The sequence below is a fragment of the Bubalus bubalis genome, chromosome 1 (genome assembly GCF_019923935.1).
Source record: "Bubalus bubalis isolate 160015118507 breed Murrah chromosome 1, NDDB_SH_1, whole genome shotgun sequence".
Taxonomy (NCBI): Eukaryota; Metazoa; Chordata; class Mammalia; order Artiodactyla; family Bovidae; genus Bubalus; species Bubalus bubalis.
Genome location: NC_059157.1, coordinates 9,853,078 through 9,878,111, shown reverse-complemented (window position 1 = coordinate 9,878,111; position 25,034 = coordinate 9,853,078). Strand labels below are relative to the sequence as shown.

The following is a 25,034-nucleotide window of genomic DNA, read 5'->3' as shown; positions in this document are numbered from 1 at the left end:
TCAATTTCCAAAATACCATTTAAAAAATAATTACACCCACGATTTATGCATGATTCATTAGGCAGGCAGCTCCAATGCACAGCTCCATTGTAATTGCACTGAAAATGTCGACATCATGAAATATACCCTCAACTTCTTGAGATTATCACCTATTCTAGTAACATCTTTGCTACCATGTAAATCTTGCCCTAATAGTCTGTCCTCATTAAACAATAATGATAGTATTTCAGTTCTATGACTGGATAGACTTCTGAAGAAATGTTTTGTTACTTCTGAATAATTAGAAGGTCAAACACTCTGTGACTGATATTTAAACCTTTTATCGTGGAAGTTAATAGGCTTGAATCACAGAATCCCCCAAGAAGATGACTGTAATGTTACCTGGGGTGGGGTGGGTGGGGAGAAGGCACACCATGGTTGTCAGCAAATAAAAGTGTTTCTAAAGACAAAAAATGCTACAGATGAACCAGTCTGCAGGAGAGAATCAATAATATACAGTACACTATCCATCACCTCTGCTGATTACAGACCAAAGTCAGAAAAGACAGCATTCCTTACATAATAGATAACCTTACATAACATATAATAAATATGATAGGCAACATCTTGCAGGATAGAAACAAAAGATGCAAACTGCTGAATCACGTATCTGAAGGGGCCAGGTTGAGAGGACCAGCACCTGGATTTAATAGCCTTACAACTGCAAGTTCCACCCGGCGACCTGCCCATCCCTTTAGCTTTGAAGGGCATCCACTCTGATCTGGCAGCCACCCCTGAAAAGGCAGCCTGATGCACGGGCCAGGCACTGGAGGTCGGGGTCTCCCCACCACCACCATTCAGACACCTACCTGTGGTCTTTAACGGGGTTTTCTCTCCTAGCAACAGTTTTAACCTTTTGGCGTGGATTTTGCCTTGATAATGTGAGTCAGCCACCACTGCGGAGGTGAACGACATGTTACAGAGGGTACAGCATTTGTTTTTATCCACCATATCAGCATCATTTCCCTGTGAGAGAGAGAGAGATCGAAAGAATATTAGAGCACCCCAAGGCTTCCAATGTCTTTGTTCCACTCCGTTCTGTTGCACATGAAACTCACATTAGTCTTTTTCTTGTCTTTTTTCTTTCTTTTTAAAGCATTGCACTGAGTATTAGTCCATGTGGGATTTATAGACGAAAACTTATTTTACCCACATTATGTCATGTAACTTCATTATAAAATGAGGGTTTTATACTTAGTTAGTATTGTTAATATTAACTATCAAAAAATTAGTTAATATTCACTGGGCAAGTTAGTTAATATTGTTGAGAAGATTGAAATAGTCAATCCATGTATCAGGAGTTAATTCAATACCTGGAAATAGTAATCAACACATATTAGGTTCTATTATTAAATCATTTTAATTTTGGCCTGATCATTAATGTTATCAGACTAGAACCGATTATGTGTGTGTGTTATTTGCTTAGTTGTGTCCGACTCTTTGCAACCCCATAGACTGTAACCCACCAGGCCCCTCCATCCATGGGATTCTCCAGGAAAGAACACTGAAGCGGGTTGCCATTTCCTTCTCCAAAAGGAACTATAGAAAGAAAGAACGTGAAGTCACTCAGTCGTGTCCAACTCTTTGTGACCCCATGGACTGTAGCCTACCAGGCTCCTCCACCCATGGAATTTTCCAGGCAAGAGTACTGGAATGGGGTGCCATTTCCTTCTCTGAGAACCAATTATATTCTTAGTTAATTATTGGCTAGTTTTTGATCCATTCTACACAGTGCTTATCTGTACTTTCTCCATGTTCATCAAACTATCTCCTCATTTGACACAATTTTAGTCAATGGCTTTATGTTCTATATCATTGAAAATTTTGTGGTCATCAATCAGATGAGCTCAAGATTTTTTCCTTATAAATAGTATCTCTGCACAGTCACTTCACTGCTCATCATTTTTCAAAAGGCATCTTAAAGCTGATGCAATAGTTGTTCAATTAAGCAAGAGTTTACTAGTCTACTCTCTGTTTCTCGTTTCTTTTTTTTTTTTTTTTTTTTTTTTGACCGTAAGTAAATTCTCAGCCTTGGAAAGAAGTAGCCTCTTCCTTTTTCTTGAAATGTTTGTTTTGTCCTTGCTCTGCAATCTATTATATAATCTATATAATCTACATGACAAACATCATCAAAACTTGCTCAGTGACCAACTTCAACCTCTATTTAATAGGGACCACTACTGCCAGGCACTAGGAACACCACACAAAGGGGTGAATATGAGCTACCTACAGAAAAACAAGGCCCACAACAGGTGAGAACACAATGGATCTGGTACCAGGAAGAAAAGGTTCTCTCATTGCATCTGTGTTATGCATCAAAGTAAGTAAAATACCGAGTTCACAGGGCCTGAATTATTTAGCAGAAATTATCATTTGGCATTCAGCTTTGCTTTGACACACTTTAGCCTCACCAGGATACGTGGCCCCATGTTCAAGATTTTTTTTTTAAGATTTCTTTAAGGAATCCAATATTTATCATAATGAACTTGAGTCTATCATAAAGCTATGGTGACCATGCTGGCTGAATTTTCCGGGAGAGTTTGCATCATTTTCCTTTTCTTCAAGACAGGTGATTCATTAACTGCTGCACAAAATACTTAAATCCAGCTTGATTTTTATTCCTCTGTAAGACTTCATGAAAATGAATAATGATTTGGGAAAAAATAAATCCTTTGTCAGACCATGTGACCTGGCGATTGTGCCCACAGGTCATCAATTACCTATATTCTGCGAGGGGAAGATTAATTCACGGGTTCCCCTCATGCCTAGTTAGAAATTGAGGGTAAAGAGGACTCTCAGATAAGCAGTTAATCTATTCCTTAATGGAATAGTAGGAGCAAAGCACCTCTTTGTTAAAAAAGCAGCCATGGGTGAGTATCTGGCCTCACAAAAGCCCCTTCTCCTATTCCTGGCAGACCCCAAAGAATGCAATTTAAAATGGCATGGAGACAAGGATGAAGGTGGGGGTGGGACAGAGAAAGGGAATTCTGTATTTTTCTGCACAACAGTAAGATGTCCAGAGTGATGGAGAGCATTGCCTTGCATATTTTGTGGCAGTTAAAAAACTAACGCTTTCCTTCTTAAGCCATCTATTGGCAATAGCACTGATCATTTGCACTCAGTCTTGGGAGGAGTGTGAGTGTGTGTGTGTGTGTGTGTGTGTGTGTTCCCGGAGGCTGGCGTGCAGTTCAGGGTTGGGGGAAGGGAGAGACTCCATAAAAGTCTCTGAGATTTGGAATCCTACCTATAGCCATTTATTAGCTTGACCTTGCGAGCGTGCTCAGTCACGTACAACTCTTTGAGACTCCATGGACTGTAGCTTGTCAGGCTCCTTTGTCCATGAAATTTCCCAGGCAAGAATACTGGAGTGGGTTGCCATTTCCTTCTCCAGGGGATCTTCTCAACCCAGAGACTGAATCCGCATCTCCTGCATTGGCAGGCAGATTCTTTACCACTGAGCCACCTGGGAATGGTAGCATATATTAAATCTTAGAATCTATCCAAGACCATTATCACATTTTAAAAGTGAGATTTAAGGAAATGTATTGCTAGAGGTGAGGGTGGGGAGTCCATGAAAGGAGATGGATTCTATGGAGAGAGGATGGGCCTCCCAAAAGGGGTCTCTCCTAGCAAGGCACAAACTTCAGGAAACCTGGGTAGGTACTGAGGCTGGACCCACCAAGTGTATCCCTGCTGAGCACTTCAAGCTGAGGTGCTTTGAGTTTCCTCATCTAAAAATTCAAAGAGGGACTTCCCTAGAGGTCCAGTGGTTAGGACTCCACACTTCCACTGTAGGGGGCATGGGTTCGATTCCCAGTCAGGGAACTAAGATTCTGCATGACATAGGCATGGCTCAAAATTTTTTTTAATTTACAAAAAATTAAAAATTAAAAAAGAAAAGCTTTTAAAAACAAAAAGAAGTCATAGACACTTGAACCCCTTTGTGTGGTCTGCTGTGGAGCTGACTGAACCAGGCAAGAAAGGGGAGACTTGGTTTCCTGGCATCTGTGTCTCTAAGCAGGCCCAAGACATGCCCAAGGCCCATGACGGGGCAGAGCCAAGAAGACCAGGAAACACAAATCAGGGAGTTGCTGAAGGGGTCGAGCCCAGTGAGTGAGCAGTGGACAGCTCGGGAGGACTGAGAGCCCTAACTGACACTTTCCCACTCTGTGTCAGGGAATATTGGTCTGATGTTTAAAGGGACAAAAGGGGAAGGTTGTCAAGGTGAGAGTGGTTGCTTGGATTGCCCATTTTCAACTACTTATGCATAATATGGGCTCAAGCATCTCATTTTTCTTAAAATGGAGCACAAGATCATAAGCTAAAGCTTAACTCACAATCCACACCTATTTAGAATCTGTGCATCCCTTATGCCACTTCTAGCAAAATCACCAGCTGAACCTGGGCTCAGGAACTAGTCCCTATCTCCCTGGAGCTCTCAGGTGGGGACATCTCTACAGAAAGGGGCTGCCATCATTGTATGAAGTGTATTCAGATCGAGTTTCCAAGGCAAAGAACAGCCCTTAAACTGGATAATGACTAGTGGGTTTATGGTATTCATTCATTCAACACATTTTTCAGGACCCCCTAAATATGTGCGATGCTGTGCTAGAAGAATAAAACTCCACTCTCTGTTATTAAAGAGGTTGAGACCAGGGGAACTGGAGAAAGCAGGCACAAAATGAAAGGAAAACATTATAATCAAAGAAATACAGTCTCCTGTTGGAACCATGCTCTCCCAATTAGGTAAGCTTAAAAGACCAGTCATGTATATGAGCCTATTTGTGTGGATTTTCATCTTCAAGTCTTCTCTTGCCTGGTACATCCTTCTTCATCATTGCTTATCTAATCTGGTCTATCCAAAACCTTTATCGTGGCTCAGTTTAACCATCACTTTCTTGAGATGAAGTTTCTTCTGTCTCCCATCCTGAAGAAGTTGACAGGGGCCTTGGGGTCTTTCATGTGTCCCGTATATGCCTCTTTTATAATAGAACACTGTATTCTGACATGTATTTTTCTCATATTTGTTCCCCTCAAGAGGAACAAGGAAATAGTTAAAGTTAAGGAAATTTTTTCATTAATACCGGGGCCTCAGCTCCTAGTACAATGCTTGCCACACAGTAGGACATGCAGGTGTTTATTGAATGAACACAGGAGTTGAAGGTTGGTTTGTGGGATTACTAAATTGCATGCCATAAAAAGACAAAACAGGAAGACAGGTAACACAAGGAGGCCTATGGTCAGCCAGGAAGCTGGCCAGGAAGAGAACCAGAGTTTTCAACAATTTGTAAACTAACTTGAGGTTTCCACTAGGGGAACATTTTCCCAAAAGGTATGGTCATTTCATCATGGTTTTAATATGCACTCTTAGATTTCTGCTCTGCTGTATCAATCTCATGAGATTCTTAGATTTCTGCTCAATCTCATTCACACCATCATAGACAAGAATCAAAGAATAAGACAAGCAGAGAACCAACTGTTATGCAAGAAGATATCATGGAAGGCAGTTATGCCATCATTACAGAAGAGGGACCAAGAAAGTTTAGGTGTCTGACCATACAAGGGCTGTTATGCCCTGAGAAGTCGGGCAGCTTTGTGAGGTCCATAGGACATCTTTTATGGGATATTTTACTAAGGGGGGTCAATGTAACTTACACAATGTCACCAACTCTGATTCCTCGAATGACCCCAGTGGAGATGCAACTATCCAGAGAGAATCTCAATGTTAACCAAGGTCCTGGAATGTGCCAGAATTCAGTTGTGTATTCCTGGCTATCTAAACCCCAGATCAAATGCTGCTTGCGACTACAGATCACATCATTGTTACCTGAGTCTCTCACTGCCCCAAGCCCTGCTGTTCCATAGCTCAGGGGAGAAACTCCATAAAGGTTGATGAACTGATGTCAGAGATCACATTTAAAGTTTCTTACTTAACAAATTGAGAATGGCCCTAAGCTACCAAGTAAATGAAGGGGAATCCAAGATTGTTTTTATAAAATATGGGTTTCAATCAGAAGGCAAATATTCAGTTGGACTTTTTCAATGAAGTGTCCACATGACTGAAAGAAAAAAAAAAAAACTTGTGGAACATCCTAAGACTGCTTATTCAAAGCATTTCACAAAGTTAAGAAGTTTTCTGAAGAATTCCAACCTCATGAAAAACCCTGACTGACTCAGCCAAAAATCTAGTTTTGAAATTCCATTTTATTTTATCATAAGCTTTTTTTTTCACTCCATTCAAATAACTGTCTTCATTCTTCTTTCAGTTCAGTTCACTCGCTCAGTCGTGTCCGACTCTTTGCGACCCCATGAATTGCAGCATGCCAGGCTTCCCTGTCCATCACCAACTCCCAGAGTTCACCCAGACTCACGTCCATCGAGTCAGTGATGCCATCCAGCCATCTCATCCTCTGTCGGCCCCTTCTCCTCCTGCCCCCAATCCCTCCCAGCATCAGGGTCTTTTCAAATGAGTCAACTCTTCGCATCAGGTGGCCAAAGTACTGGAGTTTCAGCTTTAGCATCATTCCTTCCAAAGAAATCCCAGGGCTGATCGCCTTCAGAATGGACTGGTTGGATCTCCTTGCAGTCCTAGGGACTCAAGAGTCTTCTCCAACACCACAGTTCAAAAGCATCAATTCTTCAGTGCTCAGCCTTCTTCACAGTCCAACTCTCACATCCATACATGACCACAGGAAAAACCATAGCCTTGACTAGACGAACCTTTGTTGGCAAAGTAATATCTCTCCTTTTGAATATGCTATCTAGGTTGGTCATAACTTTCCTTCCAAGGAGTAAGCATCTTTTAATTTAATGGCTGCAGTCACCATTTGCAGTGATTTTGGAGCCCAGAAAAATAAAGTCTGACACTGTTTCCACTGTTTCCCCATCTATTTCCCATGAAGTGATGGGACCGGATGCCATGATCTTTGTTTTCTGAATGTTGAGCTTTAAGCCAACTTTTTCACTCTCCACTTTCACTTTCATCAAGAGGCTTTTGAGTTCTCTTCACTTGCTGCCATAAGGGTGGTGTCATCTGCATATCTGAGGTTATTGATATTTCTCCTGGCAATCTTGATTCCAGCTTGTGCTTCTTCCAGTCCAGCATTTCTCATGATGTACTCTGCATATAAGTTAAATAAGCAGGGTGACAATATATAGCCTTGACGTACTCCTTTTCCTATTTGGAACCAGTCTGTTGTTCCATGTCCAGTTCTAACTGTTGCTTCCTGACTTGCATACAAATTTCTCAAGAGGCAGATCAGGTGGTCTGGTATTCCCATCTCTTTCAGAATTTTCAACAGTTTATTATGATCCACACAGTCAAAGGCTTTGGCATAGTCAATAAAGCAGAAATAGATGTTTTTCTGGAACTCTCTTGCTTTTTCCATGATCCAGCGGATGTTGGCAATTTGATCTCATCTCACTCAAATTGCAGTCATCTCACACGCTAGTAAAGTAATGCTCCAAATTCTCCAAGCCAGGCTTCATTCTTCTTTAGGTCAATGTAAAAAGCCTAAGAGAAAGACTTTTATTTCAGAACGTCAGAGTGAGGAATCCTGTGACATTGTTCCCCAGCAAAACAGCTATAAATCGTGCAAGTTATTTGTTTAAAAAATTATTCAAAGTCTTTGAAAATTATCCTAAAAGTAAATACCACATTAAAATATTTTTTCAGGAAAACATAGTAACTCTCAGTAAGAACGGTGAGAGTTCCATGGCACTACAGAGACAAACCTTGCTCTCCCTCCGGACTCCCCAGCTCAGCATGACGGCAGCTGCAGTCCCTGTGTGTCGAGAACTTAGGGCTTCCTTTCCCACCAGCTCCCAGTCAGGAGACATCAGGAAGAGCAGGCCACTAACCTGAACTGCATCCCCTTCAGCTCTGAGATGCAGAAACTAAATTCCCAGCAAAGCAACCCAGAGATCAGGTACTCTCTCCCTTCACTCTTATTCGTAGGACAGAAACTCCATCCCAACACAGCTGGCCCAGAATATTGGAACTGTGATCGGATGGGCCCCAGTTTGCTTGTCCGACAAAGGTTCTGTGCCTGGGAAACAAGCTAAGAAGACCAGAGGCTGCCACCTCTGCCCAGATAATGAAGCAGAGCAGTCACTCTGAGAAAAGCAGTGGCTCAGAGATTTTTCCATCAGAACAGAGGGGAAATGAGGTACTATAAGAACAGAGAGCTGCTAAGCTCTCCCCAGAGGAACAGACTGTGTTTGAAATAGAGTGTGGGAAGGTTTAAGCATAAGGATGCTCTCAAGAGCAATGGCGGTTTTGGTGGTAAGCAATTAAGAAAAAGCCAATGGCTCCATCAGAGCAACAAGCTAGTTTACCAGAGAGAACCAAAGAAAGAGACAGCTAAGGCGAGCCTTCTCATTGTCAGAACAAACGGCAAAGACTTGCCTTAAAAACAAATGATACAAAAGGGACTAAATTTAATCAGATCGACATTTATATCTTAGAGAACTGGTAGAAACAACAGAGCAATCATCCAGCAACAAGCAGAGCCTAAGAGCTAGGTATGATTCCAGCAGAGGGAGACAGCTTAACAGAGGAGATCAGGGAAAGAGACAGTCCACTGGAGTCCTGCAAAACCCACTGTCAGCCCACAATGACTGTGCACTCTCCTAAGGATGTTCCTCTGAGAAATCTGCAACTACATATAGTTGGGTAAAGGCATATAATTAAAATAATCTAGTAAAGACACTGGACAAATAAATAAGCAATCTACAACAAAAACAAGTTCAAGAGAGTGCGAGAATCAGTTTCCAACATTGCTACATTACCTAAAATATCAAGTTTCCAACAACAATAAAAATTACAAAGTAGGCAAAAAAAAAAAAAAAGAAGAAAAATGTAACACATATACAAGGGAAAAAAAGACAACAAAAAGATGGTCCAGATATTAAGTTTATCTGGCAAAGACTTCAAAGCAACACCTAAGATTTTCAATTAGTGATGTGTTCAGACAATTAAAGGGAATCATGTTTAAATAATGGAATGTATGATGCCAACATGCCAATATGCTGTAAAATAGAGAATATCACCAAAGAAATAGAAATAATGAAAAAGAAAATGGATATTCTGGAGTTAAAAAGTACAGTGACTGAAATTAGAACTTCATTAGAGAGACTCATCAGTAGTTTTGAGCTTGCATAAGAAAGAATCACTGGTTTTGAAGACAGAAAAAAAAATAGAGATCATGCAATTCAGAAAAGAAAGGAAAACAAGAATGAAAAAAAAATTGAAGACTGTCCCAGAGAAATGTAGAACATCATTAATCACACCAACATATGCACTAAATTATAATACCAGAAGAATAGAAAGAGAATGGAGGAGAAAAACATATTAAAAAAATATTGACTGAAAACTTCCCAAATTTAAAGAAAAATATTCGCATATACTTCCAAGAAGTTTAACAAAACTCGAGTAGGATAAGCAGAAAATGATCTGCATCACAACACATCATAGTACAAAAACACTGAAAGCCAAAACCAGAAATTTTTGAAGCAACAAAGAAACGCAGCTCACCACACACAAGGCAACCACAATAAGATAAACAGTTGGGATTTGTACTGGAGTGGGGTGCCATTGCCTTCTCCACTGAACATTGCTAGTCATCAGCAAAATGCAAATCAAAACCACAAGGAGCTAAAACCCCACACCTGTCGGAATGGCTACTTTCAAAAAGACAGTAAATAACAAGTGTCAGCTAGAACGGAGAGAAAAGGGGACCTTGTGCCCCACTGTTGGGGGTGTAAAGCAGTGGAGTGGAGTGTAAAGCCTGTGAACAAGTGTACCGAGGTTCCTCAAAAATTAAAAACAAAGCTACTATATGATCCAGCAATTCCATTTCTGGGCTTCCAAAGAAAACAAAAACAGTCATTTGAAATGATATTTGCAGCCCTATGTTCAATGCAGGATTATTTACAATAGCCAGGATATGGAAGCAACCAAAGTGAGCATTAACAAATGAATGGACGTTAGTCATAAAAAGGAATGAAATTTTGCCATCTGTGACAACATGGATAGACCTAGAAGGTATGCTACATGAAATTAGTCAGACAGGGAAAAACAAACCCTGTATTATTTCAATTACAGGTGGAATCTAAAAAACAAGACAAATGAACAAACATAACAGAAAAGAAACAAAGTCAAAAGTACAAACAGGTGGTTGCCAGAGAGAAGGCAGGTAGGGGGATGGGTGAATTAGGTGAAGGAAATTAAGGGGTACACACTTCCAGTTACAAAATAAATGGGTCAGAGGATGAAATGTATGGTGAGGAAACTTAACAATAATGTGATATTGCATGGTGACAAAGGAGATCAAAAGGTACAAACTTCCAGTGATAAGATAAATAAGTTCTATGGATATAACGTATCATAACAAGATTTATTAGCACTGGTATATGATAAATATGAAAGCTCTTACCTGAGAAAATCCTAAGAGTTTTATCAAAGCAAAAGTACTTTTTCTAGTTTAATTTTGTATCTGTATGAGACAATGGATGTACATCTAAATTACTGTGGTAATTCAGGATGTATGTAAGTATGTAACTTGAATCATTATGCCGTATACCTTGAAGAAAGTGAAGTCGCTCAGTCGCGTCTGACTCTTTGCCACCCCGTGGACTGTAGCCCACCAGGTTCCTCCGTCCATGGGATTCTCCAGGCAAGAATACTGGAGTGGGTTGCCATTTCCTTCTCCAGGGGAATATTCCCAACCCAGGGATAGAACCCAGGTCTCCCACATTGCAAGCAGACGCTTTAACCTCTGAGCCATCATGCCGTATACTGTAAACTAATACAATGTTGTATGTCAGTTACATCATATTAAAATAAGTAGAGTTAAGTAAAGGGTCTGAATAGACATTTCTATGAAGAAATGGCGAATAAAACATTAAAAAGTGCTTGACATTACTATCAGGAAAATGCAAACAAACCACAATGAGATACCACTTCATAACCACTAGAATCAGTTCAGCTCAGTCACTCAGTCGTGTCCAACTCTGCAACCCCATGGACTGCAGAATGGTTAGTATAAAAAAGATGGGTGATGAAAGGCATTAGCAAAGATGTGGAGAACCAGGAAGCCCCGTCCACTCCTGGTGAGAATGCAAAATGGCATCAGCAATACTGGAAAACTGCCTGACCGTTCTTTAAAAGGTGAAACATGGAGTTACCAAATGGTTCAACAATTCCAGCACTAAATGCAATCTTCCTTGGTCACAGGTGTGTACTGGTATCCCAACGTTTTGGAAGTTTGCTTTTACGAAAGACCTCCATTAGCACCTGCTTCACTAACTGAAAGAAATCCCAAGGGGATTTTGGCTTTTAAGGGGAAAATCTGAAAAATGAAAATAGCATTCAGCTTTCGTTTTGCATTGGCCTGTTATAAAGCCAGTGTGCACCCCGCAGCAGCCCCTTCGCCAGGAATTACGCAGCATCTCGGCATCAAGCCGCCATAGCTCGGAACTGCCTCTGAGCTTCTGTGCTTTAACTCAATCTATTTTGTGCCTCTAAAGGCAAGGTGTGTCCTAAGCTTATTGTTTCTTTGCTTTATGCCATTCCAGCATATGAAAGGTTTCATAGGAACACTCTTCTTTCAGACAGTCAGGAGAGCCTGCATTTGCAAACTTACCTACTTGCAAATATTTATTTGTAAGCCCCAAATTCAAACTTGTGGTGCTTTGGTGGTAATTCATGGGCACGTACAGAGTGTCAAAAAATTTTTCACCTGCCACACATGTTCTCAGCTGAGTTTAACAAGGCAACACTGCCTTCTTGCCTCTAACGCTGTAAACAAGTGTTCTTTTCATGGCCCATTCAGTTTCGCATTCTTTTGTGTGTGTGTGTGCTTTTTGTTGGTGATTTCATTGCTTCAAATGACCCCCATGGGTAATGTTGAAGGGCTGGATAGTGTTCTCAAGCACAGGAAGGCTGGGAGCACCTTATAGAGAAAATACATGTTAGACCAGCTTCATTCACGCATGAGTTATAGTGATGTTCGCTGTATGAGTTTGGTGTTAATCCATCAACAATATTGTACATCCAGAATAAGGAAGAAAAAATTCACTGATCCAGATGTGAGATCACTCCAGAAAGTGGTAAATTAATATCTGTAGTGCATGATGAAGCTGTGGAAAGGCTGGAAAAGTGACTAAATGTGTGGATTCATAAGATAACAACCAATGGAAAAAATACAATGGACTGCATTATTGTAAGGCTAAAAGTCAATGAAATGTACCATCTTACCTAGAGTCAGGAAAATATTTAAACATTTCTCAGCTCATTTTATTATAAAAAGAATTACATATAATCAATTATTTGTAAGAAATGTATATTAAATAAGGTACAGTTAAAGGGAAATGCATAAAATGAGGTTACCTATTGATGGATGATTAATCAATGTCTTGGGATCAGAAGCTTGCAGGAACTTAACCCTGGATGTACTTCCCCTAGAAGCTATAGCCCAGTATTTGCTAACCCAGAGCTGGCGACTTCACAGAAAGTAACTATGAACACAGGAAAAGTGGGAATTGAATGTATATTTCATTCAAGAGAAAAATACATGTCCATATGAAAATTTTATGAAAATTTTTATGTGTACATAAAAATTCATAACAGCATACTTCGTAACAGCCCAGATGTGGAAGTAACCCATAGGCCTATCACCTGAAGAACAGGTAAATAAAATGTGCCATAATCCACACAATGGCCCATTATCAGCAAGAAAAAGAACAAGGTACTGAAAGGTGCTGTAACCCAGGTGAACCTCAAGAACATTATGCTAAGTGAAAAATGCTACAAAAGACTGTATACTGTATGATTCCATTTATATGAAATTGTCAGAGTAGGAAAATCTACAAAAACAGAGAAGTAGCATAGTGATTGCTGCAGAGTAAGAAAAGAAGAGAAAGAGTGAGGGAAAACAGACGCACCTCAACAGGTACAGGGTCTCTTTTTGGTGAGGCTGATATTCTACAGTTTATTGTGATAACAGTTTCATAAGTCTCTGCACCAAAGACCACTGCATTGTACATTTTATATTTCTAACTGGTGTATTCCCAGGTGGTGCTAGCGGTAAAGAACCTTCTATCCAATGTGGGAGATTCAAGAGACGCAGCATGGATCCCTGGGTGGGAGGATCCCCTGGAGTAGAAGGAAATGGCGGCCCACTCCAATTTTCTTGCCTGGGAAATCCCATGAACAGAGGAGCCTGGTGGGCTACAGTCCATGGGGTCACAAAGAGTTGGACACGACTGAAGCGACTTTGCTTGCTCACTTGCATAGTTGCCTTACAATGTGGTGTTAGTCTCTGCAGGACTGCAAAGTTAATCAGCTACAAGTTTGCATATATCCTTCCCTCTTGAGCCTCCCTCTCACCCCCACCCCCATCCCTTCCCTCTAGGTCATCACAGAACACTGAGCTCCCTGTGCTATGCAGCAGGTGCCCACTGGCTACACGTGATATATGCACACACGGTAGTCTACATGTATCGGTCCCAATCTTCCAGTTCATCCCCCCAACCCCGTCTACACGTCCATCCTCTACAACTGCAGTGAGTTGTAGGGAATATGAATCATATCTCAATAAAACTGTTAAAGGGGGGGGAAAAAGTGATACATTTAAATGTTCTAAAATCTCAAAGAAATACCAACATTTGAAGCATAACTTTTCTTTTCTGGGCTTCTTTTGCTTGGAGGCAAATCAACTGAGAAAGGGAAAAATAAATTAAAAGTATTTTCTTTGCATGGGCTTCCTTGTAGTAGTATATATCTCATGACTAGCTGACGTCCTTGGAATTCTGATCACCAGTGTCCATTTTAGCTAAAGGCATTTCTCGGCTATAATAGAACTCTATCTGCAGCTGCTACTAAGCTACACTTAAAGGCAAGAGCCACCTGACATTCTCCGCTACAGCCAGAAATAACTGTAGGTCCCAGCATATACCGTGCAGTAAGATGAAATGTCCAATAAATGCAGCTATTTCCAGAGTTATATATGTCATTGCTTATTGTCTAGTATTTAACTCTGAAAAGAGGCAGTAAGCGGGAAACACTCTTCCTTCTTCTTCTCTCCTACTTTACTTGGACCAAAAGACTTAGAAAAATTCTTCCTGATTGACTGCAGGGTCCTGAGCAATCCTTCTCCCACTGTTCTCTCTCAGGCATCCTGTCCCATTCCATTTAGGTCGTGCCATTCTCTGTCGTCCCAGCCTATTCAAATTACACTCAGATGCTGGTCCATTTTATCTAGGATCCTTGTTAACTTCATCCACAGCTTCGTGGCTGACCTCTCCCCGTCCTGAACATCTGTGCCTTAAGTTTTGATTAGATATATTTCTTTAATTATTTCATTTGCATTTTTTTAATTAGGATTGTCATTCCAAGAACATCTTGAAGGCAAGAACTTGAGGCGTAATACTTCTTCCCCATCTCCAAGTCTGCCATGGGTCTAGTTACATGGAAAAAACTCAACAAACATGAACCAAACAGCTGCGGAATGAATGAAGTGGCCATCCACGAACCAGTTCTAACTTGTTCATGTACATCTGTTTTCCACATAAAGTCACCTCTCCCCTGCTCTCTTGCCAATATTACTTGCTCTGTCTCAGCAAAAGGTCAGTCAGCATATAGTTCAGACTCAATACTGAAATGGACATAGTGGCAATGGTGTGCTGTCATGGGAGTCTGCCCACACAAGAAGGCTGTCTGCTGGCTAGGAAACTGGAAGGTGACCAGATATCCCAAGAGGAAGGGACAGTGTCTGCAAGAAAACTGGCCAGAGCCTCGTATCCCAGCATTGACTAGAGATACACACCCTGAACCTAGAATGGAAACCATCCCTCCATGGTCATAGGATTGGGGAAAGTGGTCCTCTTGACAGTAAGGGAAAGAGAGACGGGAGGTGTCTCCCCTGGAGGGTATAGAATTCTCTGTGGGCCTTTGGCATTTGGAAGGCACTGGGTTGTTTTCCAGCCACTGAAGAAGTGTTTAAACAGATGGTAACAGGACTTACAAGACCCTAAAAGGGAGGAATGAACCAGAGCCTCCCGAGAGGACAAACGCATAACTCAGATAAGCCCCACTAAGTGGCAAACAAAAGCGTCACCATTGCATAGCTGTGCCACCAGAACAAAGGTGGTGGGAGACGCAGGAGGGGCAGAGAAAGGTCTGAGAGCTCTGAAAATCTAGAAACTTCCAAAGAAAAAGCTGTCTGAAGATCAGACAGAGTTGAGGTGGCTTTAAAACCGGAATGCCATGTATGTGCTTGTTTCATTGTTGCTCGAATCTGTTTCAGTCATAATTGATGGGTTTACCTGTTTATGGTTGAGATTACCTTTCACTGTTACGGGTTATATCTCATCTGTCTCCACATTTTGAGTGTCTCATGCTTTAAAAAGTATGTCAAATGGAGTGACTAGAATAAAGAAATACGGAAATTGTATGTCAAGTCACAAGTACCACCCTTATTAAAGCTTGGTTATCTGAAAAAATAAAGAAAGAAAATCGGAATGCCATCCACAGCAGAGAGGTCCACCTCCGGAGCAGCCCTAGTCACCTCTACCAGCCACGCTCTCAGGCTCCATGGTCTCCACACAGTGCCTCTTCCGAGTCACACACGGTACCTTGTATGTTTCCCAGCAGTTAGTTTCCCTGACTCTAAAACAGGCTTAGGACTTATTCCTCTTCCTTTTCCCTCACCACCGCCCACCCTCCGAAACGGTCTATTTCTCTCCACCTCTCACTCCATGTTTATCTTCTTTTCTCCCATCACTCCTGTCACAGACCGAGTCCTTCTCCATCGCATGCCTCTCCTTTAGACTCTTTATAGCACTTAGTTCACGTTCTACAATTATATAATTTAGGGATTTAAATCGACTTACTTCCTATCTGTCTCCCACCACTAAATTATTCAGGACCGTGTGGCCATATCTAGAGCAGAAGCACTGGCCTGGAGTCTACAGTACAAGCCACAAATACGGCCACATTTAAAATTTTAACAGCCATATTAGAAAATTAAAAGAACCCAGGAAATTAATTTTTTAAATATATTTTATTTAGTCTGATATACTCAAACTGTTTTCCTTTCCACATGTATTCAACATAGAAATTATTAAGAAGGCATTTTATAGCCCTATACTCCTACCTACTAAGACTTCGGAGTCCGGAGTTTACCCTTACAGCACAAGTCAGCTCAGGTTACCTGTGTTTCAAGTGTTCAGGGGCTCCATGGGCCAGTGGCTACAGGGTTGGATGGCATAACTTGAGATCAAAGTGAATAATTATTCAATACTAGTTGAACTAAAGAATGAAGGAAGGAAGAAGGAAGGAGTCAGTGAATAACCAAATGAATAAATTCCCATGTTCACAGGTCAGGAAAGTGAAGCTAGAGTGTTTACATAAATTCTCCAACATGTCAGTTGTTTACCATGTCGGTGGGGGCGCTGATTTTTGAATCCTTAACTCATAGAAGTCAAGGCAGTGCTATTTCCATGATAAGGCACTGGCATCTTAGGTCAAGTCTTCCCGTCAGAAACTTTCAAGGGTTCTTTCCTACTACCTAAAAATAAATTCCTCGTCGTGACATTTAAAGTCTGCTAGGACCTAATGTTCAACACACTTTTCTACTGCTTTTCATACATAATATGCCCCAACCAAACTGATTTTTTTCAAGGTCAGGAACACCAAGGGACCTGCTAAGAGATGGTCTGAAGTCCCAGCTGCCAGTATCTCTGCCCTTCCTAGGCTGCCTTCCTGCCCTGGTCGGATGCTGCAGGTGAGCAAAAATTCAGGGCTTCTGATCCCATCTCTGTCTCAGGTTGGAGAGCAGTAGGTTCCCTGGGAGAGGAAGGTCCTGTCGATCTTTCTGTCTCTGCCCCAGCACAGTGCCTGGCACCTGGGGGCTGGCATGGATGAGTGAATGCCCACCCCCCGCCCCCAATTCTACAACCATAGGGAGGACTTCCCCTACATGTCCTTCTTCACACAGCTCCTCCCACCTGAGATTTCCCCAGTCTCTGCACATGCAAGGGTCACTCAGATGCCATCTCCCTAACCGGGGCTTCCCCAAGCCAACCCACCACCAACAGATCTCTTTCTTCCCTCACAACTGCACTTAGGTGTCTGCCCACACACTTAGCACCACGTAGCAAATATCTCACTATTTATACTAGAACGTTCATTCTTTGGTCTAAAAATGTATTATCATGTTTTCCTTCATTTCCTGAGAAAAAACACAAAATACTGAATTAAAGAGGAGCACATATGGATTCAAAAGATGCTAGTTCAAGTCCTGGCTTTAAATGCACTAGATGTCACTTATAATTATTGAGTCTGAAATTTCTCCCCAGTTATCTATGAAATAAAATCCGCCCTGTTTGTCTATTCATGAGATAAAAGTCAGGATAAAGGAATACAATACATGGAGACATAGCTTCCTTCATAGTTCAGTTGGTAAAGAATCTGCCTGCAATGCAGGAGACCCGGGTTTGATTCCTGGGTCGGGAAGATCCCCTGCAGAATAAAATGGCAATCCACTCCAGTATTGTAGCCTGGAGAATACCATGGCCAGAGGAGCCTGGCGAGCTACAGTCCATGGGGCCCCAAGAGTCCGACACAACTTAGAGACTAAACCATATGGAGACATACTTTGCAATTTGGAAAGTACTTCTCAAATTATATATATATATATATATATATATATATATATATAACTCCCAGATGGCACAGGGGTAAAGAACCCGCCTGCCAATGCAGGAGACGTAAGAGACACAAGTTTGATCTCTGGGTCAGGAAGATCCCCTGAGGAGAAAATGGCAACCCACTCCAGTATTCTTGCCTGGAGAATCCCATGGCAAGGAGGAGGAGGATGGGCTATGGTCTTTGGTGTCACAAAGAACCAGACTCTACTAAGCAACTGAACAGACACATACATACACATATACACATATTTATGTATATACATGTATAACAAATAATTATATTATTATAATTTAATAGATTGTTCATATATACATATGTATTCAAATAGACTGGGGAATGGATGCATATTACCTTATTTATCTTTTTCAATGAATGTACTTATCCCTGACATTTTCTCACTTATTTACTGGTGTACATGTTTAATGTCTGTCTTCTACCAATGTGAAGTATGCTTCTTGAGGCCAGGAACTCTGTTTTATTCACAGCTTTAGTGTCCATAATGTCTATAATTTAGCTGTAGTGTCTATTAGAGGAACTGCCAAAGTCCATTCAATAAACATCTGCTGATGAATGAAAAACTCTATACTCACAAAATAAAATGAGAATTCCGAGAAGATGTTAACAACAGTGGCACCAGTTTTAATATTTATCTAAATCCCCCAATAAAAGCAGAACTCAAAAGTCAAATGAAAAACCTCACAGTCTAACAAAACTAGGTGTCAAAGTATTCCCATGAACTTCAAAATACAATGGAATAAAAATAAACAAGATCTAGAAGCCTTGTAGGTATTAGCCTCTGTGCAGGAAAAAAGTAATGCAATGGAGCATTGTTGGATCTCAGAGCAAGAGGACCCTCAGCGGCCAGCAGGTCCTCGTGAGAAAGCATGGCAAATCCACGTGAGAACAGCGGTTGAAATTAGGAGGATCTGCCTCAACCCCAACAACAGGAAGGCACCAGGGTCTATGTAAGGTGAGAAGAGGCAGGCACAGTCTAGCCCTTTGGAACTCTCAATACGACCCATTAGAATTCTCTCTAGGACAGACTCGATACTGACAAGACAATGCTGAAGGCAGAATCAGGATCTTGGGGTTGATGTATACACACAATATTGAAAACAGATAACCAACAAGGACTTCCTGTATAGGGCAGGGAGCTCTGCTCAATATTCTATAATAACCTAAATGGGAAAAAACTGAAAATAAATAGATAGATGTATAACTGAATCTCTTTTCTGTATACCAGAAACTGACACCACATTGTAAATTAAGTTTATTCCAATATAAAATAAATTTTTCAAAATATTTAAAAACATGGACAACGGAGACAAAGAACAGAGACGTTAAGACAAATGTAGAGAAGTGAAAAAGAGCCAAAAATATTCAGTAAACAAGCCCTTGTATTTTTAAATACTACACACACACATACTCGTCAGTAATGGAAAAAGAAAACAGCTCTGTTAAATGAGGAAACCTTGAAACACACTTCCTTCTAAAAGTTCAAGAGACAAATACATGATAATAAGCAAGAGAAAAACATAAAAATCATATGCCATAAAAGTTATTTTCAAAAGGAGCAAAATAACATGCTTACATAAAATGAAAAGGTATCAAAAATAAGTGCTTTCAAAACGGATCAAAACAGTAACCTTCTATTTCAAAGCAAACGAAGACACTTTAAGAAAATGATACAAGGCATGAAAGGACAAGATCAAAATGAGAAAATTCAAAAATTAGGTGTAAGAACCACAAAAATAAGTGGGAATAAAAAGAATAAATCACTGCTTCAGAAATGAAGACTAAACTAGAAGAAACAGAAGATGAATAAACACAATGAATAATTCTCTAAAAGAAATAGAAGGTAAAACCAAGGAAAACATTTAAAATTCTAAAGAAGTAGAGATAAAAGGGATTCAATAATAAGTGATGAATTGAAAAAAGACAAGGATGATCCAATATATGAATAATAAGAGACCTTGAAAGCGAAAGTGAAATAAAATAAAGCAAATGCACTGGCATTTCTTAAAATTGAAATTAAAGAAAGCATATATTAAAAGAACATCCTCTGAATGTCAATTTAGAGCAACCACTCCTAAAATACATTCCAGGAAAATTATTGAACTTTAACAATTAAAAAAACATTTGCATCTCTAAAAATTGAATTCTTCCTAAAGGAAAACAATATTAAATCATCATCAGACTTTTCAACGGCAGAGTATTTCTTTATAAAAATTAGAGTAACATATTTTATATTCTCAAGAAAATATATATCCAACAAACCTGACACTTCAACAGAAAAGTTCAAAGTAATAACAGGTATGAACTCAGGTAATTTTGTTCTTATGTCTCTCCTGCTGTGTCTACTGAAATGACTGCTGCTGCTGCTAAGTCACTTCAGTCGTGTCCGACTCTGTGTGACCCCATAGATGGCAGCCCACTAGGCTCTGCTGTCCCTGGGATTCTCCAGGCAAGAACACTGGAGTGGGTTGCCATTTCCTTCTCCAATGCATGAAAGTGAAAACTGAAAAGTGAAGTCACTCAGTCATGCCCGACTCTTAGCGACCCCATGCAGCCTACCAGGCTCCTCCGTCCATGAGATTTTTCAGGCAAGAGTACTGGAGTGGGGTGCCATTGCCTTCTCCAACTGAGATGACTAGGAGACCTCAATAGAAGATGGGCGGTTGCCTAACACACATGATTACTTATGAAATTAAGATAAAGATGGCTATAGGAAGAAGGTATAGTATGTAATGGCTATATGTTCAGATCCTATGGATATGGTATAAGTATTTAAATTAGTGAGAATATGTGCTGCAAAAAAGATATATCAGTCAACACATGAGTTGTATAGTATTAGTATTGCTGGGCTTCCCAGGTGGCTCGGTGACAAAAAAAAAAAAAAAAAATCCACCTGCAAAGCAGGGGACGAAAGAGACACAAGTTCAATCCCTGGGTCAGAAAGATCCCCTGGAGGAGGAAATGACAACCTCCTACAGTATTCTTGCCTGGATAATTCCATGGGCAGAGGAGCCTGGCAGGCTACAGTTCATAGAGTCACAAAGAGTCAGAGACTCAACTGAGCGACTAGTACACACGCTAGTACTGCTATTTGCAAGCTGTTATGTGTACAATATTGGAGGCAGTAAATGAGTAATTATGAGATACTTTAATTTTCTCATTTCCTATGTCTTTGACATTTCCTGTGTCAAGATGCTCAGTGTGGAGAAAAGGGAAACAGAAGAACAGAGGAGAGTAATACCTGAAATCATGAAATCAGGAGAGCAAACCTGGAAATCACGACTGAACTAGAAGAATCAGTATTTGCTCCTGAGATCTTGTATAAGGACGTATCTCTCTAGTTTCTATCCACTGAAGAGAACTAAAGACAATCACAAACTCAAGACAACACCCCTAGAGCTCAGAAACCTAACAATCTTAAGATACCATTCCCACCAAAGTAAACTCAGTCTTTTGGGGACAAAAAAACTGATTCCTGGAAATGTACAAGATATTCCAGAAAGTGTACAAATGAGTCTGGGCTATCTTCCCATACCAGATAACAAGAATGCTATCAAAGAAAACCACAGTCATGACCCAACGACTCAGGGGCAAACTTGAAGAGGCTCCTACTGGCAAAAGATGAACTTCAAGAGAGATGGTAATTGTAACTGACTGAAACTCACCAAAATATGTTAAATCCACGCATTTCATAACAGTATTTCTTAAAAGTCTATCAGATCACCTTTGCAGGGAACCCCAAAAATTGATAAGTAAAACAACAAAATAAGGCAATATTTCTGCCTTTTCTAAAAGAACTGTAAATGAGAAAAAGTGCTTGTTCTAAATAATTCCAACTAATCAATGAAAAATTATGGAATAAAACAATTTTGCAAACTTCAATGGAATCATTGATCTAGGCACTGAACACCAACAGCTGCTAACATCACAGAGAGACAATCAAATATCATGTATCTTTGGATGAAAGAACCCAACACCATTTAGTCTGGCCAAAGGCATTGATCCCAAATCTTATCAAGACTCTGGATCCATCTGCCAATTTTCAGCACATGGAAAGGATATAAGGAAGTGTTAGATGGAACCACAAATACACATTCAGGAAAAACTACACTCTAGAGAATTCTGTAGGTCAAATGCCCTCCAGGCTTTTTTATGCAAGTAAATTATAATGAAAAGAAGAAAACAGAGTAGGAAATGGCAGATTCAAAGCAATAAAAACAAATGCATCAAAATTTTTAAAATTCAGATCAGATGAGATCAGATAAGTCGCTCAGTCGTGTCCGGCTCTTTGAGACCCCATGAATCGCAGCACGCCAGGCCTCCCTGTCCATCACCAACTCCCGGAGTTCACTCACACTCATGTCCATCGAGTCAGTGATGCCATCCAGCCATCTCATCCTCTGTTGTCCCCTTTTCCTCCTGCCCCCAATCCCTCCCAGCATCAGGGTCTTTTCCAATGAATCAACTCTTTGCATGAGGTGGCCAAAGTACTGGAGTTTCAGCTTTAGCATCATTCCTTCCAAAGAAATCCCAGGGCTGATCGCCTTCAGAATGGACTGGTTGGATCTCCTTGCAGTCCTAGGGACTCTCAAGAGTCTTCTCCAACACCACAGTTCAAAAGCATCAATTCTTCGGAGCTCAGCCTTCTTCACAGTCCAACTCTCACATCCATACGTGACCAAAGGAAAAACCATAGCCTTGACTAGACGAACCTTTGTTGGCAAAATAATGTCTCTGCTTTTGAATATGCTATCTAGGTTGGTCATAACTTTCCTTCCAAGGAGTAAGCGTCTTTTAATTTCATGGCTGCGGTCACCATCTTAGGCAAGATTAAACTATGGTTGGAAAGCTTAAAAATAAAATAAAATAAATAAATAAATAGTTTGGGATGGGGCCCAAGCACTTATAATTCTTTTTTTTAAGTATAGTTGATGTACAATGTTGTATAAGTTACAGATGTACAATACAGTGATTCACAATTTTTCGAGGTTATACTTCATTTACAGTTATTATAAAATACTGGCTATATTCCCATATTGTACAATAAATCTTGGCCTTGTAACAAAAACAAAACAAAACAAAACAAAAAAAAAACTATGGTTGGGACTTCCCTGTAGCCCAGATGGTAAAGAATCTGCCTATAAAGCAGGAGACTGGGTTTGATCCCTGCGATGAGAAGATAGTCTAGAGAAGGGAATGGCAACCCACTCCAGTATTCCTGCCTGGAGAATTCCATGGACAGAGGAATCTGGTGGGGTACAGACCGTGGGGTCACAAGCAGTGGGATACGACTGAGAGACTAACAGTACTAAACTACGATAATTAGGGAAGCACATTGTGTCATAAAATTTTACAAAAACTTGAGAAATGATTCTGGGAAAGTCAGGGTAGCAGGTTATTTTGAGAGACCTGGGTCATGGTTACAGAGTGTTTGCCTTAAAATTCTTTAAGTGATACATCTATTTCTTTGGTAGAACTTTGTATCTGTATTCTATTTTCTAACAAAACTTTAAAGAAAGATGGATTCCAGTTTTCAATGTACCTGACTAGCAGCTCTAAGTGCCTCCCTGAGTATAATTCTAAAATACTAATGAAGAATGAAAGAGATGAAATGCACACTAAAAATTAATTTGATGGACCATCTGATACCAGAACTTAAAGTGAATTTCCACTAGCTGTAAGGCATAAGGAGTTCAACTGAGATAAGCTGTAAAACTGGAATAATAATGGACTGCCCTCATTGGGTAGTAGGGAGGATTAAATGACTTTATAGGTGGAAAGTACTTAAAATGGGGTCTGACTTCGAGTAAGGCTATATTTAAGAATAAGTTACTGTTTTTTTATAAACTTACCCACAGCCACGTTTTATGAAAGAAAGACCCATGAAACAAAAAAATAAAAATATACTGTCTACATTTCACTGTCCTTTCCCTACATTCAGACTTCTACTAGCAACAGTAACAGCAACTGAACAGGTCTCCCTTATCATATGGCTTCTTTTTTTTTCTTTTTTTGGCTATGCCACAGGGCAGGTGGGATCCTAGGGCCCTGACCAGGGATGAAACCTGTGCCCCCTCTTCTAGAAGCATGGAGTCTTAACCACTGGATGATCAGGGAAGTCTTTCATATGATTTCTTGAACTGGTAAAACACTAATTGCCATCTCTCTGCAGACACTCTGACACACTCATAATTATCAGCTAGGTAGGGTGGCCCAGCAGTAGAGAATCCATCCACCTGCCAACACAGGAGACATGAGTTCATTTCCTGGGTTGGGAAGATCCTCTGAAGAAGGAAATGGCAATTCACTCCAGTATTCTTGCCAGGAAAATTCCATGGACAGAGAAGCCTGGTGGGCTACAGTCCACAAGGTTACAAAGAGTCAGACTTGACTTAGTGACTAAACAACAACAATAATGAAATGTAACTAATCCACTCTAGGGTGGTGGGTGTATCTTCCCAGCCCATCAGCAAGAAAAAAGATGAGTTTCAGGCATAGAGAGAAGGAAATGGCAACCCACTCCAGTGTTCTTGCCTTAAGAATCCCAGGGATAGGGGAGCCTGGTGAGCTGACATCTATGGGGTCGCACAGAGTCGGACACAACTGAAGCAACTTAGCAGCAGCAGCAACAGGCATAGAGGCAGGGATGGCTGTAGGGACTCAGCACCCTGGTGGGTCATAGCTTTAAACTGAGGCAGCCACTCCTAGTGTTGGGGAACCAGGCAGCAAGGATAGAAAAGTTGTTACTCAGAAAGCAAGGCTTAATTGTAAAGTGGAAGATCCTGCAGAACTTGGGGATAGGTCAGAAGCTGTGCCCACCAACCCACATTTCATAACGGCTCTAAGAAAGGGATTAGACAATTAGCCAACTGGACATCAAGAGAAGTCATTTCTGCTCAAATTTATCAACAAATTCAATGCAAGTTTAATACTGGATGTTGGTTAAAAAAAAAAAAAGAAAGAAAGAATATAAATTTCTGCATTAAGGGAAAAAAAAAGGTGAGACAATTTTGAAAATTAAAATTTAGGAGTTATTCAGCTTCAAATATGACAAACATAAAACTCTAAGAGTTTTTAAGGTGGGTTTCCTCTACAGAAAGCCTAATGAAACAAAAATGCAGAAACAGCCAAAGAATAAATTCAAATTTGGATGTAATAAGGGGACATTTCAAGTCATCAGGGAAATCACATTATTAAATAAATGGAACTGGAAGATTGAATAATAATTTGGGGAAAATAATATAGCCATAAAATAACTTCTAAGTCG

General features: G+C 40.4%; 1 protein-coding gene across 1 annotated transcript in view; it reads right to left on the bottom strand.

Moving 5' to 3' along the window:
• ZMAT4 (zinc finger matrin-type 4) overlaps positions 1 to 25,034 on the bottom strand; it is a 372,856-nt gene that overhangs the window by 159,774 nt on the left and 188,048 nt on the right. The window contains exon 4 of the mRNA XM_006078622.4: positions 849 to 1,005. Within this exon, the coding sequence (XP_006078684.2) occupies positions 849 to 1,005 (157 nt within the window). The remainder of the gene's footprint in view (positions 1 to 848; positions 1,006 to 25,034) is intronic.